The sequence below is a fragment of the Plecotus auritus genome (genome assembly GCF_963455305.1).
Source record: "Plecotus auritus genome assembly, chromosome: 6".
In the NCBI taxonomy this organism is placed as follows: Eukaryota; Metazoa; Chordata; class Mammalia; order Chiroptera; family Vespertilionidae; genus Plecotus; species Plecotus auritus.
Genome location: NC_137773.1, coordinates 176,494,375 through 176,507,390, shown reverse-complemented (window position 1 = coordinate 176,507,390; position 13,016 = coordinate 176,494,375). Strand labels below are relative to the sequence as shown.

The 13,016-nt window shown below is 52.4% G+C and overlaps 1 protein-coding gene across 7 annotated transcripts in view; it reads left to right on the top strand.

The window, feature by feature from the left end:
* The window catches only part of DOCK3 (dedicator of cytokinesis 3), a 194,701-nt gene that overhangs the window by 139,506 nt on the left and 42,179 nt on the right, over positions 1-13,016 (top strand). For 5 of the 7 annotated variants that reach the window (XM_080671830.1, XM_080671836.1, XM_080671835.1 and 2 more), the window contains exons 22-27: positions 1,237-1,318; positions 1,503-1,673; positions 3,481-3,673; positions 6,488-6,615; positions 9,087-9,233; positions 11,160-11,258. In XM_080671830.1, the coding sequence (XP_080527956.1) occupies positions 1,237-1,318; positions 1,503-1,673; positions 3,481-3,673; positions 6,488-6,615; positions 9,087-9,233; positions 11,160-11,258 (820 nt within the window). The remainder of the gene's footprint in view (positions 1-1,236; positions 1,319-1,502; positions 1,674-3,480; positions 3,674-6,487; positions 6,616-9,086; positions 9,234-11,159; positions 11,259-13,016) is intronic. The other 2 variants (XM_080671834.1, XM_080671832.1) reach the window with 1 other exon arrangement.

The following is a 13,016-nucleotide window of genomic DNA, read 5'->3' as shown; positions in this document are numbered from 1 at the left end:
TGTTTATTGTACAACATAAGAGTTCAACTTCATCCTTTTGCATGAAGATATCCAGTTTTTCTAAAATAGATTGTTGAAAAGACTATTCTTTCCCCCATTGAATGGTCTTGGCTTCCTTGTTGAAAATAATTTGACCACATATACGCAAGGGTATATTTCTGAGCCATTTATTCTATTGGTGTAGATGTCTCTCTTTATGCCAGTACCATACTGTTTTGATCACTACAACTTTGTACTAAGTTTTCAAATCAGGAAGTGTTCGTTTTCTAAATTGGTTCTTTTTCAAGATTGTTTTGGCTATTTGGGGTTCCTTGAGATTCCATATGAAATTTTTTCCCTATTTCTGCAAAAAAAAAGCTGCTGTGGGTTTTCAGCTGACATTTTAAACCATAGTTTCTCCATAGGTGTTACAGCTGCAAAAAATAAGTCTTGCTTTTTCTATGGAAGGAATTAGCACAATTTGGCAACAATATGAGTAAGACCCAAGGGTAGTGAGGCCGTGGAGTCGCTGGACCTCTGACACTTTGTGTCACTTGGGAGAGCAGGCACTGTGCCATGTCTTGGACACGTGTCGCCTCATTAGCATTCCCGATGACTTCGAGATGTACGGTGTTTTCTCCGTATTTTAATGAAGAGAGTGCAGCACAGAGGGATCCAATAACCTGCCCCAGGAGACCGAGTTAGAAGCTGATGGGCTCTGAGGTGAGCCCTGCTGTCTCCCCAGGGCCTGTACTCTTGACCTCTGTGCTCCGTTGCCATGTAAACGTGCAGGCCTGTAATCCTGTTTCACTCCGCTGACCTGGTTCCGAAGGACATAGATAGATGGGATGAAGGTCGAGCGAGGAGGGGCACACGGGACTCTGCACCTTTATTCGGAGCCTACGATTTACTAGTCATGGCTGTCTGTTGTAGAGACACAGCAGTTTTAGACAAAACAAAAATACACAGACGGTCCAAGACTTTGGGAAAACTTTCTCGTAATCAAAGAAGAAACGTGTGTCAGGGAGAGTGATAAAGAGTGATTGTAATTGCTAATTGCAATGTGGCACCTCTTTATGGGCTGGGAGTGTGGCTGCTCTCAGATAATCCGAGGATCCCCCAGCTGCATTGGGCACATCGCTCCGACAGCTCAGCAGCAGGTGTTACTTCCTGAGTGGCTGATGCGGGGCTGAAAACATTGCTGGCTGCGCTGCGTGTGGACTAAAGTGGGGTTTCGGGGACTGCTCTCTCCCCCAGGGAGCTCATCCGCTGTTTGAAGTGGTACATGGACTGCTCGGCAGAACTGATTCGGCAGGACCACATCCAGGAAGCCATGCGGGTAACGTACTGGCTGACTTCGAGAAAAGTAAAAATAACAAAAAACACGTGCTTGTCTCCAAGTTGGAATTGTCCATCCCCTGACTTTAGTGTAGAATTCGCTGTTCCTTTCCCTTCATTCCCTGCTGTGTTAGTTCCTGACTGTCTTTAACACCTTCCCATCCCTTCTGTTCCCACGCCTCCAGGCCTTGGAGTACCTTTTCAAGTTCATCGTGCAGTCCAGGATCCTGTACTCGAGAGCCACGTGTGGAATGGAAGAGGAGCAGTTCCGGTCCAGCATCCAAGAGCTTTTCCACTCCATCCGGTTTGTTCTCAGTCTGGACAGCAGAAACTCGGAGACCCTCCTGTTCACTCAGGTCTGTGGGCCGCAGCGGGGCGTTGATGCGGATTCTTGTCTGTCTTAGCCGGTGATCTCTTTGTCCTCTGGCTTCCGGAGTCACAGAACTCTTGCCAGGCCCCTGTGTGTTGGGTAAGGGGTGGTTTACAAGAAAGTACCTACTAGGACGGAAAGTGGCTTTTACTTCAAAGCCAGCTGTGGTCCAGCTGCCAGATATAAAACTCCCAGTGGCTTACGGCAGAGGAGCACAGCTTTGTTCTCAGGAGTCCTCTTCATTTACTTGTCGTCATCGTTTTGTTGTTGTTAATCCTCATCCAAGGTTATTTTTTCCATTGATTTTCTTAGAGAGAGTGGAAGGGAGGGAGGGAGAGGGAGAGAAAGAGGGTGAGAGACAGAGAGAGAGAGAGAGGTGAGAAGACACATCGATTGGTTGCCCGAGCATAGACTGCAGCATGGCAGACCTGTGTCCCAGTGGCATAAACTCCCACTCCCTCTAGACCAGTGTCTACTGTCTGATGGTCAGTCAGGAGAAACAGCCTCCCTGCCCTACCTGCCCCGTGGGAGGCGTGCACTCTCACCTTCTGTCTCTCGGCGATGTTCCGTTCCCCTTTGAACGTCCTGGGTGAATTGTGTAAGAGGACTGAGAAGCGGGAAGCCTCCTTCGTGCTACCTGCATGTAGAAGAGAGAAGAATGAGAGCCAGTGTTTACTGAAAGCCTACCGTGTGCCAGGCATCCTACTAGAAACAAACTTATACACCTAATTTTTTTCCTCAGACCCATGTCAGGAGATAAGTAATAGCATCATCCCCATTTTACAGATGAGAAAACTGAGGATTAGGCAGTAACTCACCCAAGGTTCTGTGGCAGATAAGTGGTAAAGCTGGGATTGGAACTCATGTCTGTCTAATTCCAAAATGCACTGCCTGTCTCCTACACTATTCTGCCTCCCGGAGGCTCTGGAATTATCATCAGATTGTACTCAAGAGGCCACCTCCTGGGTCTTCCACAGCTGAGATTCTAGAAGAGAAGTCTCCAAGAACGCACACTCCCCCGGCCATCTAGGTCACTGAACTCTATGCCAACATCATCGAAAGTCCTCAAGAGTTCATGAATAAGTCCATGCATTCTTCATCCTTTGGATTTACCCTTGAGACCACCAGGCATCACATATGAAGGAAATAATGTCCATATTCCGTGGTTTCAAATAAATGTCTCTATTCTGGGAAAATGGTCCAGCTCTCAGCCGGTCTGCTGGCTGCACGGCTCTGAGCAGAGTTCAGTGAGTGCTGCGTGCAGGTGCTCAGCCCTCTCCGCCACGCTCTCCTTGAGAGGCTCCTGGCTGGAGTTAGGGGCCACAATTGAAAGGTCAAGCGCAGATCATAGAGACAGAGTCAGACATTTAAATCCATTTTATAAGCAAAAACAGCTATGGATATTAAGCCATGTTGAGCTGATTTCATTTTATATTCCCTTCTCTTGCCAGCAAATGCCCTGGCAAGTTATGAAAGCTTCAATGGTCTGGCCCCATCAGTTCTCTAGTTTTGATTTCCATTTTGGTTCTCCCTGCTCCATGTCCCAGCTTTACCACTTACCTGCCACAGAACCTTGGGTGAGTTACTGCCTCATCCTCCGTTTTCTCATCTGTAAGATGGGGATGATGCTCTTACTTCCCTCCTGACATTGGAGCGAAAGGCCAGGGAGGAGCCCACCCACAACAGGGCCTGCAACGCCTTCTCATCCTCTCACCGCCTTGTATCTGTGTCTGAGCATGCGTGATAGAAACACGCTGCCTCTGAGCTAACCACAGCTTCCCTTGCTTCTGCAGGCCGCACTCCTCAATTCCTTCCCCACCATTTTCGATGAGCTGCTGCAAATGTTCACCGTGCAGGAGGTGGCAGAGTTCGTGAGAGGGACCCTGGGGAGCATGCCCAGCACCGTGCACATCGGGCAGTCAATGGATGTGGTGAAGCTGCAGTCCATCGCCAGGACTGTGGACAGCCGCCTGTTTTCTTTCTCAGGTTCGTCAAGTTGGGATGAGAGTCAGAGTCACCTGTTCAGGGTGCTAGCCACGTGGCGGTCACAGGGTCAGTTTTATCAGCCATCACGTAAGAAGCCAGGAGCCCTTAGATGCAGTCTTTTTGGTAAACTACAATTATAATTTTTGGTAATAAAAACCTTTAAGTTCGAGAATGCAGTCAAGACATAGGGACTACTGCCTCACTCACAATGTATTCCTAGAGACCAGCTTGCAGTGGTACCAAGTCCTCAGGGGCCAGATGTTAAGGTCAATGTGAGCCTGATCCTTGAAGCAGAATAGCACAAGCATAGGAGAAACTTGTAGGGCACAGGGACCGTCTGAAATGCTAGCAAAACAATTACTGCATTTTTATAGTGAGAGTTTTTGGAAATAAAAACTTGGTTTGACTTCAGAAATAGAGCAGCAGTAATCTCACAGCCCAGTGCTGCACACATTTGCAATACTAAACGAGGGTTCTCTTTAAACGAGCTCGCAGCGTGGCGGGTTGCTGACGTAAAGCTGCCACCCAGCAAAGCAGATTTTCTTTCAGTGTCTGTTTAGGTTAAACGCTCTCTTCACCAGCAGCGGGACTGCAGGTTTGACCCGTGGGTTGGACACTGTCCCTGAGGCCGCCGCCACTCTGGAGCTTCGGGTGCTGCTGAGAACGATGCTTTCTCAGCATCGGGGAGGGGGACAGCAGACTGCTCTCACTGACACACTTCACTTCTAATATTTTTGCATGTGCTTGCTCCTCCCATAATCACGTAGAAAATTTGTTCTAAAACTTTATTGGGTTGTTGGGGTTTTTTTTTTCATTATAAAATTTTTATATTTAGAATTAGGCAGCTGGACTCAGTTTAGATGATCCCAATTTTGTTGGCAACATCCAAAGCATCATGGTCAGGAGCCAGTCGAACATATGCCTTCTTCCTCCATCAGGCCTGATCAGGCGTTGACCTTGGCCACATCAGTGTCATCGAGCTTCTTCGCAGCCTGTTTGACCTGGTGCTTGTTGGCCTTGACGTCCACAAGGACGCAGTGTCTTGTCTTCTGTCTTCTCCATGCTGACTCGGTGGTCGGGGGATGTGATGGTGGCACAGCGGGCAGGCTGGTTTCTCCTGGCGCTGCCCTGCCGAGGATGTTGAGGCGGCCTTCGGGGCCGAGTGTCTGGCCGTCGGAAGGTGGGCGACGTGCAGACCTTCTTTGTGTGGCTGTGGACACCTTTCAGCGCTGCTTTCTTTGCCTTCAAAGCCTTTGCTTTGGCTTCGGCTTTGCGGGGGGCAGGGGCTTCCTTCTTAGCTTCGGCGCCCGCCCTCTTCGTAACAAGCGATGGGTTTTGAGATGACCAGCCACCACCGCGCTTTCATTTGCATCTCACCCCATTGAAGGCCTGAGCCGTAGGTCTTCCCTGGAGCAGGGTTCCTCCCAGTGAGGTCCTTTAACCAGCACGCACGTTCTCGGAGCACCTTGGTTTGATCTTCAGCAGATTCTAGTAAAAAACTACTGTTTCTGCAGCAGCTGTTGGGTGTTTCATATCCTGCTTTGTTGGTATTTGGGTCTACAAGGTAGATTGTGAACTTCTCTTTTAGCCAAGCATCTTCTTATTTTTTATTATTTTTAAATATATTTTTTATTGATTTCAGAGAAGGGAGAGAGAAAGAGAGAAACATCAATGATGAGAGAGAATCATTGATTGGCTGCCTCCTGCATGCCCCACATTGAGGATCGAGCCCACAACCCAGGTATGTGCCCTGATCAGAAATCAAACTGTGACCTCCTGGTTCATAGGTCAATGCTCAACCACTGAGCCACCCAGCCCGGCATCAAGCATGTTTTTTTAAACCTAGGATAGCTGTCAGTCCATTTTATTGGAACCTATTCTAGTAAGTATTTGTCAAGGCAGTCCCCAAATCTCTGTGTGTCCTGTGATTTGTCTTTGGCTGACAGAGGTTTTCTTTCTGAATTTCATCTGGAACACTTAACTATGTTGAAATATGAACAATAAATCCAAAATGCTATGGCTCCTTTGTGTTACTCATCATCTGACTGAATGGCTTGGTGGGACCTGCAGGGCCCAGAAACACTTTACACTTGTGCTATCACACCTGTGAGTAAACGCAGAGGAGGCCATTAGCACCTCGTTCTACAGTGCTAATGGGGGGAGGGAGCCCGCAGGGAGAGGCGAGCTGGAGCTGCCGAAGGTCTCAGAGCGGGTTAATGGAGCAGCCTTCCTGTGCTGTTTGGGTAATGATGAGGAGACAGGAGAAGTAGGCTTGGTGATAAGGGTCAGCTAATTACCAAAGGCTTGTGACAGAAGTCCTGTTCTTGCTGTGGTCACACCTATCATCCCACAGCCTGAGGGGCAGCGAGGCAGGCTCGTGGCTGCACAGGTAAATGCTGGGGGTGGTGGTGCCAGGACACCCAGCCAGGCGTCTTGAAGAGGGACCGTTCACAATCCGGTCAAGTGCGCAGGCTCAGTCAGTGCAGCTCGTGGAACTGGAGTGGCATTTCACTGGCATTCTCACGGTACGCTAAGCCTTTACTTTGGAGTCTAGTCGTTAAGGGGCTTTCATCACACTCACCCTGCACACAGGGCCGCAGATACGGAGTCTTGACCAGAGAAAGACGAGAGAGGGGGAAGGATAACGCTGGGGGATGTCTTAAACTAGAAGACACTAGAAGTGGGTTCTAGGCCTGCACAAGGGGAGGGCGTGGCCTCAAGCTCAGCCCCAGCCCCAGCCCCGCCTGCCACTGGCTTCCAGCAGCGGCTGCTTCCCGCTGAGGGACTCTTTCACCTTTGTGTTTTCTCTCCCAGAATCCCGCCGCATCCTGCTTCCCGTGGTTCTCCATCACATCCACCTGCACCTGCGGCAGCAGAAAGAGCTGCTCATCTGCTCAGGGATTCTCGGCAGCATCTTCTCCATCGTCAAGACCAGCTCTCTGGTAGTGGCCCCACACCCACCCCCCTCAGCTCTGCCCCAGACTGGGGTTACCCCAGCCAGAGGCAGACCAGCAAAAAGCACTCTGTACGCTTCTCAGTCAGAGAAGCTTTCATCGGTGACAGGAAGGTACCCGAGGGTGGAGGCCTGTGTGTGCCCAGCAGGCTTCTCAACACCATTCAACTCAGTCTTGCTATTGTCAAAAGTTTCACTACGGAAACCCACCCTCAGTCCACCCAGAAGCATAGTTATCTGTAGACCAGGAAGCCCCGTCCTGGGCCAAGCTGTTTCCGTCAGTGCTGTTGGTTCTGGGCTCCTGAGAATGTCCTGAGGATGCTCGGGCGGACAGAGGGGCAGGCAGGCTGGGAGGCAGCTTGTTCATTCAGGCTTTTCTGGCAGCCTGGTCCCACCCGTAGGCACTCCTGCCCCGTGCCAGCTGAGGCCAGGGTGGGTGAGAGATGGAGTAAGTGTTGCCCACGGGAGCGCTGAGCCTCAGGGAGGGTAGAGCTGTGCTTTAGGAGGCAGGTTTCAATGCTTGTGCCTATTTCTTCCTTTATATTTTCTTTTAAAGGGAAATCTGGGGTGGAAGGGGAAGAAGGAAGTGAAAGACATGTATCAGGCATGAGTAATTTGTTTTAACGATGTTTACTATGTGTATTTATGACAATAGAAGAAATTTACATTTCTTACGGAAAATATAGGGAAGCATAAAGAAATAAATTAAAAACAAAAATGAGTTTTTTATTACACCACCTTATTAAGTTGAGATAAGGTTCCTAGAAAATAGCATTTCAAGTGCATTGAAAATGAGGGCCAGTGGCCCGGTGATGAGAACACACGGTTAGGCTAGCCGTGCACCAGGAGAGGTGCCAAAAAGAGAGTATGCTTGGTTTGAGCAGGATACAGGGACGCAGTGGGGTGCCCTGGTATCCAGACTTAAAGTACCATCTGGTGAGGGCGCAGCGTGGCAGAGCCACTGTGAGGGTGTAGGGTCCTATTGTTTACGCTTGGCTCCTGGCCAGGCCTGGCAGCTCCCTTCCCCCCAGGCCTCAGCATAAGGTGTCCTAGTGACCAAGGTCAGACTTGACAGGTGGGAAGCTTATTGCTAAAGAGGAAAAGGAAAAGGAAGAGGAGGAATGGGAACAGATCAAAGCCTAAAGGAGGTGGCTGGTTGTATTTGTGGGGCTAGACGCAGGGGTCCTCAAACTACGGCCCGCGGGCCACATGCGGCCCGCCGAGGACATTTATCCGGCCCACCGGGTGCCGCTGCCTGTCCTGCTTAGCAGCCGACGCGTCCCGGGCCCGCAGTGCGCATAGGAATTTGTTCATAGTTTTTTTTTTAAACTATAGTCCGGCCCTCCAACGGTCTGAGGGACAGTGACCTGGCCCCCTGTTTAAAAAGTTTGAGGACCCCTGGAGAGTTCGGTGCAATTAATTGCTTACAGTTTCTCAAAGAGGCATCACAGGTGAGAGGTTACAGTCAGTTCAGCAGATGAGAGACAGCTTTGGGCCCAGAGCTGCTCACATTCTTCATGTGGATCGGGGCAGGGCGGCGTCGTGGTATCAAATAGACGGGCAGGGGCTGAATGCGATGGAAGCTGCATGAGACAGAGGTGTTATCTTCCTGTCCACCTCTGTATACTCAGGTCCTCAAACAGTGGCTGGCACGTGATAAATGCTTAGTGAGTGACGGATGGATGGCCATTTGGACCCGTTATAACCAACCTAAAGAGGCTGGAGAAGGGGCCATGGGGACCTCTGTGAGATCATGGAAATGGGGCTGCGGGATGAGATTGAATGCCAGAGGTCGGTAAAGGGGTAGCACAGGCTCGTCCTGAGTTCGGAGCCTCGTGGCTGGGAGGCAGCCTTACGAGGAGGCGTGCTCTGCGCGCTGCTCAGGAGACACAGCCCAGAGTCCTCCAGGGGGCAGCACCCGTGAGCGAGAGCGCTGAGGAGCTGGGGGCCCAGGCACACCCACGGGGCAGCAGCCCGCTGCAGAGGCTGAAGCCGGCACAGAGAACCCTCAGGGTTCAGGAGGACTAAGCTCCGCGGTGTGCGGTGTGCGTTAGCGATGGGGAGGGCTGCCCACGCCCCGCGGGTGAGCGCGTCCCCATCTTCCCAGTGTTGGTCGGCAGGGTTGTGCTTTCTGCTGGCATTGACAGGGAAATGAAGAAAACCTGTAACTCGGGGCCTTTGCTTCTGTCCCGTGGATGAAACTAACGTATTTGCCTGCAGTTCAGAATTGTGGGTGTCCGGTGGTGCTGCTAAGGCCTCAGCCACCATCCTGGGCATCAGCGCCCGGTGTCCCGCCTTCTCAGAGCTGGTGCCCGGGTCCCCTGACACTCCCCTAGTGAGGCCGAGAGCTGTGGGGACAGCCCAGTCCCGAGACCAGCCCTGAGCGGCTGGCCTAGAAAGTGCCGCCGGCTGCACGCGCCAGGGCAGCGCTAACCGTGTGCTCTCTGTTGCCCGCTCCAGGAGGCGGATGTCATGGAGGAGGTAGAGATGATGGTGGAGAGCCTCCTGGACGTGCTCTTGCAGACTCTGCTCACCATCATGAGCAAATCGCACGCTCAGGAGGCGGTAAGAGGGCAGCGGTGCCCGCAGTGCACAGCCGAGATCACTGTTAGTAACTAACATCAGGTTTCCTTGTTTCTTGTCTAACCCGGGGCTCCTTCACACCAACCCCATCTCCCCGCTCACCTCCATCTCCGCCTGCCCCGCATGGCGTCAGCATGCTGCCGTCTCCCTCCCCCACCTCCGCCCACCTCCGCTCTGAGCCTCCGGGTTCACACAGAAGCCCGCTTCAGGGCAGCCCAGGAAACGTGTCTGGCCTGGCCCCTGCACGCTGTCTTCGATGGCCTCTGCCTTTGAGGCAGGCCAGTCCTCTAAGGGGGTGAGACAGAGACGCAGGGAGGAGGAGTAAGGCTGCCGGTGAAAGGCAGGCTCCTGGGAACAGGCTCTCCTCAATGCAGAGGGGCTTTCTCGGCATTCGCTTGAATTACAGGTCAGTTGCTCTTTCTGTAATGTTTATATCTCAGTGTCAGGCCTCAGGAAGAACGTGATGAGGTAGAATCGCGCTGGCATCACTGGACAGCGATCTCCGTGATCCAATGAGAGAGAAACAGACAGGAGAAGCCTCTCGGGAGGCCAGAGAGGCAGCCCCCAGAGTCCCCTCTCCTATGCCCGAGTTGGAGCGGGATGAACATTGCCTGGGACCTTCCAGTCGGCAGGTGGCAGGTGGCAGTGATCTCTACGAAGAAAGCCCTCTGTGGGGGCAAGCCATGCTCCATGTGCCCAGGCCAGCAGGGCGAGCAGAGGGCAGGCCAGCGCTCTGGAGCACTGGGCTGGCGGCGAATGTCCGCTCCCGTCGGTGAGGGCGCCCTCACTGTAGGCAAACCCATACACACCTGCATGTCCTGGTAACCCGTTCTAGCTGACAGGGACACAGTGTGTGCTGTGGGCCCGACCCTCTCTATGCCCTTTACAAACATTAGCTCATTTCTTAGCAATACTTAGCTTTCCAAGCGTTTCATCTTACGAAGATTTAATGAAGGTGATAGTGGCTGCAGTTTATCGAGCACTTTTTCTGTGCTGGGCCTTTTACTAAATGCTCATCTGACCCTTATAGTAGATCTAGGAATTTGGGTTGATTATGCCCATTTTTCAGATAAAACTGAGGCTCACGTGCTAGTACATGTCTATATCTTGCATACATATATGTATAATAGTCTTGTGGGTCTAGAAAGGATTTGAGAGACTAAAAACTGTTGGCAAATTCCCATGAGTTGAAGACGTTTGACAGTTGTCCGAATGAAGTCATTTTGCTCCATTTTTTTCTGAGGCGGCATCTTCCACAAGGAGGCCGTACCCGCCTGCTGCCCGCTGCCCGCTGCCGGGAGACGGTGAAGTCTTGGAGTCCTGGCAGCAGGCTTTTCTCCCACGTGCCCCACTTGAAATTTGAAGAAAGTTTAAAGACTCCTCTTTTATCTTTAAATTATCACTTGTCTTAAAGCTCAAAGCTTGTCTTCTCATACAGGTCAGTTTCGATTCCTGTACTTTCCAGACAGTTATGTTGACCTACTATGTTCCAGTTGTTTGGCCCACTAACCACATGTAAGTCTGGGAGGTCCCCGAGGAGTTCGTTGTAGAAGGACCCAGCAGGATGGGCAGAATCCAAATTCTGTTCAAAGAAGGCCGAGGGCCCTGATCCAAGTGGCCCCTCCAGACTTCTCTCTGGTGTCCGGGCCTCATATAGTGACAGAGGACTATGCTCCCAACTCTCCTCGGAGAAAAGCCGGGACATCCTCTTACCTTGCGGAGCTTCCTGATTACAGGTTAAGGTTCTGAACCGGCCCCGCTGCAGGATCTCCTTCAGCTCCCACGCCCCAGGCCGCTTGGCAGGAAGGAAAGCTCACGTTCAGGGCCAGAGCTGTCGCCTTCCCTTTCATGACCATGGGGCCATCTCAGACCCTCCCTTCTGTCCTTCCCTCTGTGGGTCGGGGTTGCCCTTGTAATGGTCTGTGCTAAGTGTCTCTCGGGTCTCCCCAGGGTGAGTATGTGTCCTGCCTTCTCTCGCTGCTCCGCCAGATGTGTGACACCCACTACCAGCACCTCCTGGACAACTTCCAGAGCAAAGATGAGCTCAAGGTGGGCAGCAAAGCACGTGCCTTCCACCAGGGGGCAGCATGTGGCTGAGACTGCAGGGCCTTCCCCTGCCAGGGATAAGTGCAAGTGACCAGGCCAGGGCTGCCAGGGGGTGAGAGTCACAGCCCCTTTCCAGCTCACCGATGGCTTCGGGAGGCTGAAAGCCAGCAGTCCCATGCACCAGACCCCGGAAATGCTGGCATGTTTGTCCTGACTGGTGGCAGCCTTGTGACCGTGTGCCTTTATGGGAAGCTACTCGGGGCCACACTCGCCGGCAGCACACCAGGACTCCTCCCTTTCTATGCCTTCTATTTTGCCCTTACAGACCTGGCTTCACTGTCTAATAACTACAATAATAATAATGGTGACAGCCCTTCCCCATTTATTTATTTTTTTTAAATGTATTTTACTGATTTTTTTACAGAGGAAGGGAGAGGGATAGAGAGTTAGAAACATCGATGAGAGAGAAACATCGATCAGCTGCCTCCTGCACACTCCCTACTGGGGATGTGCCTGCAACCAAGGTACATGGCCTTGACTGGAATCGAACCTGGGACCCTTGAGTCCACAGGCCGACGCTCTAGCCACTGAGCCAAACCGGTTAGGGCAGCCCTTCCCCATATAAAATGTGTTTCTGGAAGATGCCCGTAGAGAGCAAAAGGGAGCGCTGTCCGTTGGCTGCCAGACTCTGGACCCGGAGCCCTGAGGGGCAGATCGCGCAGAGAAATGGGTCTGAGTCAGCCAGAGGTGAGGGATTAGGCTTTGTCGGTCTTTCCTGGGAGTGTGTACGGCCTTGTGCATCTGTGTGACCTTCTGGACTCCAGGGATATGCCAGAGCTTTTCCGTGAACACAGACACCGCATTTCCCAGCTCTTCCTTTTAAGTCCTCCCCTGAGGGTGTGTCTGTTGATCTGAGAGAGAGTGGGGGGGAAAGAAGGAGAGAGGGAAGAGAAACATCTGTGAGAGAGAAACATCCCTCGGTTGCCTCTCGTACGCACCCTGACTGGGGACCGAACCCACAGCTAGGTGTGACCAGGAACCCAGCACGCAGTACTTCGGTGTGTGGGCTGACGCTCCAGCCACCTGAGCCGCCCAGCCAGGGCCCAGGGTTTTCTTTTAAGTGTTGTGGGCATTCTCTTGTTTGTCCCAACTGACACGGCTGCTTCATGTAGCTGGGATGTCAAGTTTTATGGCTGATGTTTTTCAGCAAATGCTCTCGCGATAAGGCTTTCCTCACTGAGTGAGCCCTGGTCAGCTCAAATAGTCCTCCGAACGGGCCTTTCCTGGGTGGCCCCCAAACAAATCCAAGGCAGCAGTTCTCTGGGATGGCATGGCCTTTTCCAGGAGCTCCAAGGCCACGCGGCCCCTCCAGTGCCTGCTAGGCTGCCGGGTTCCCTGCACCCTGGTTCCGCAGCTGCTTGTCTTCAAGGCTCCCGTGGAGGCGGGGGAGCGGGGCCGGCCTGGGAAAGCGGACACAGAAGCTCACTGCTCCTCCTGGGCCTCCATCACGTTTCCGGAATAACCCTCCTTGGATCATGGCCAGCCTTAGTCATCCGCTTTGCCACTCGCATTGCTTCCTTGCAGGGAGTCTTCGGAGGTCTCCCTCTGCCATTCCTAAAGTGCTGCTCCCGGCGACGTGTCCCTAACATCCCAGAAGGCAGAGTCTGAGAGCCAAATGCTCAGGGGCCGTGACCCAGAGCGTGAGACACCCCCCCCCCCCCCACCGGCTCAGCTGGATACCAGTTCCTCTGCAGTCTAGCC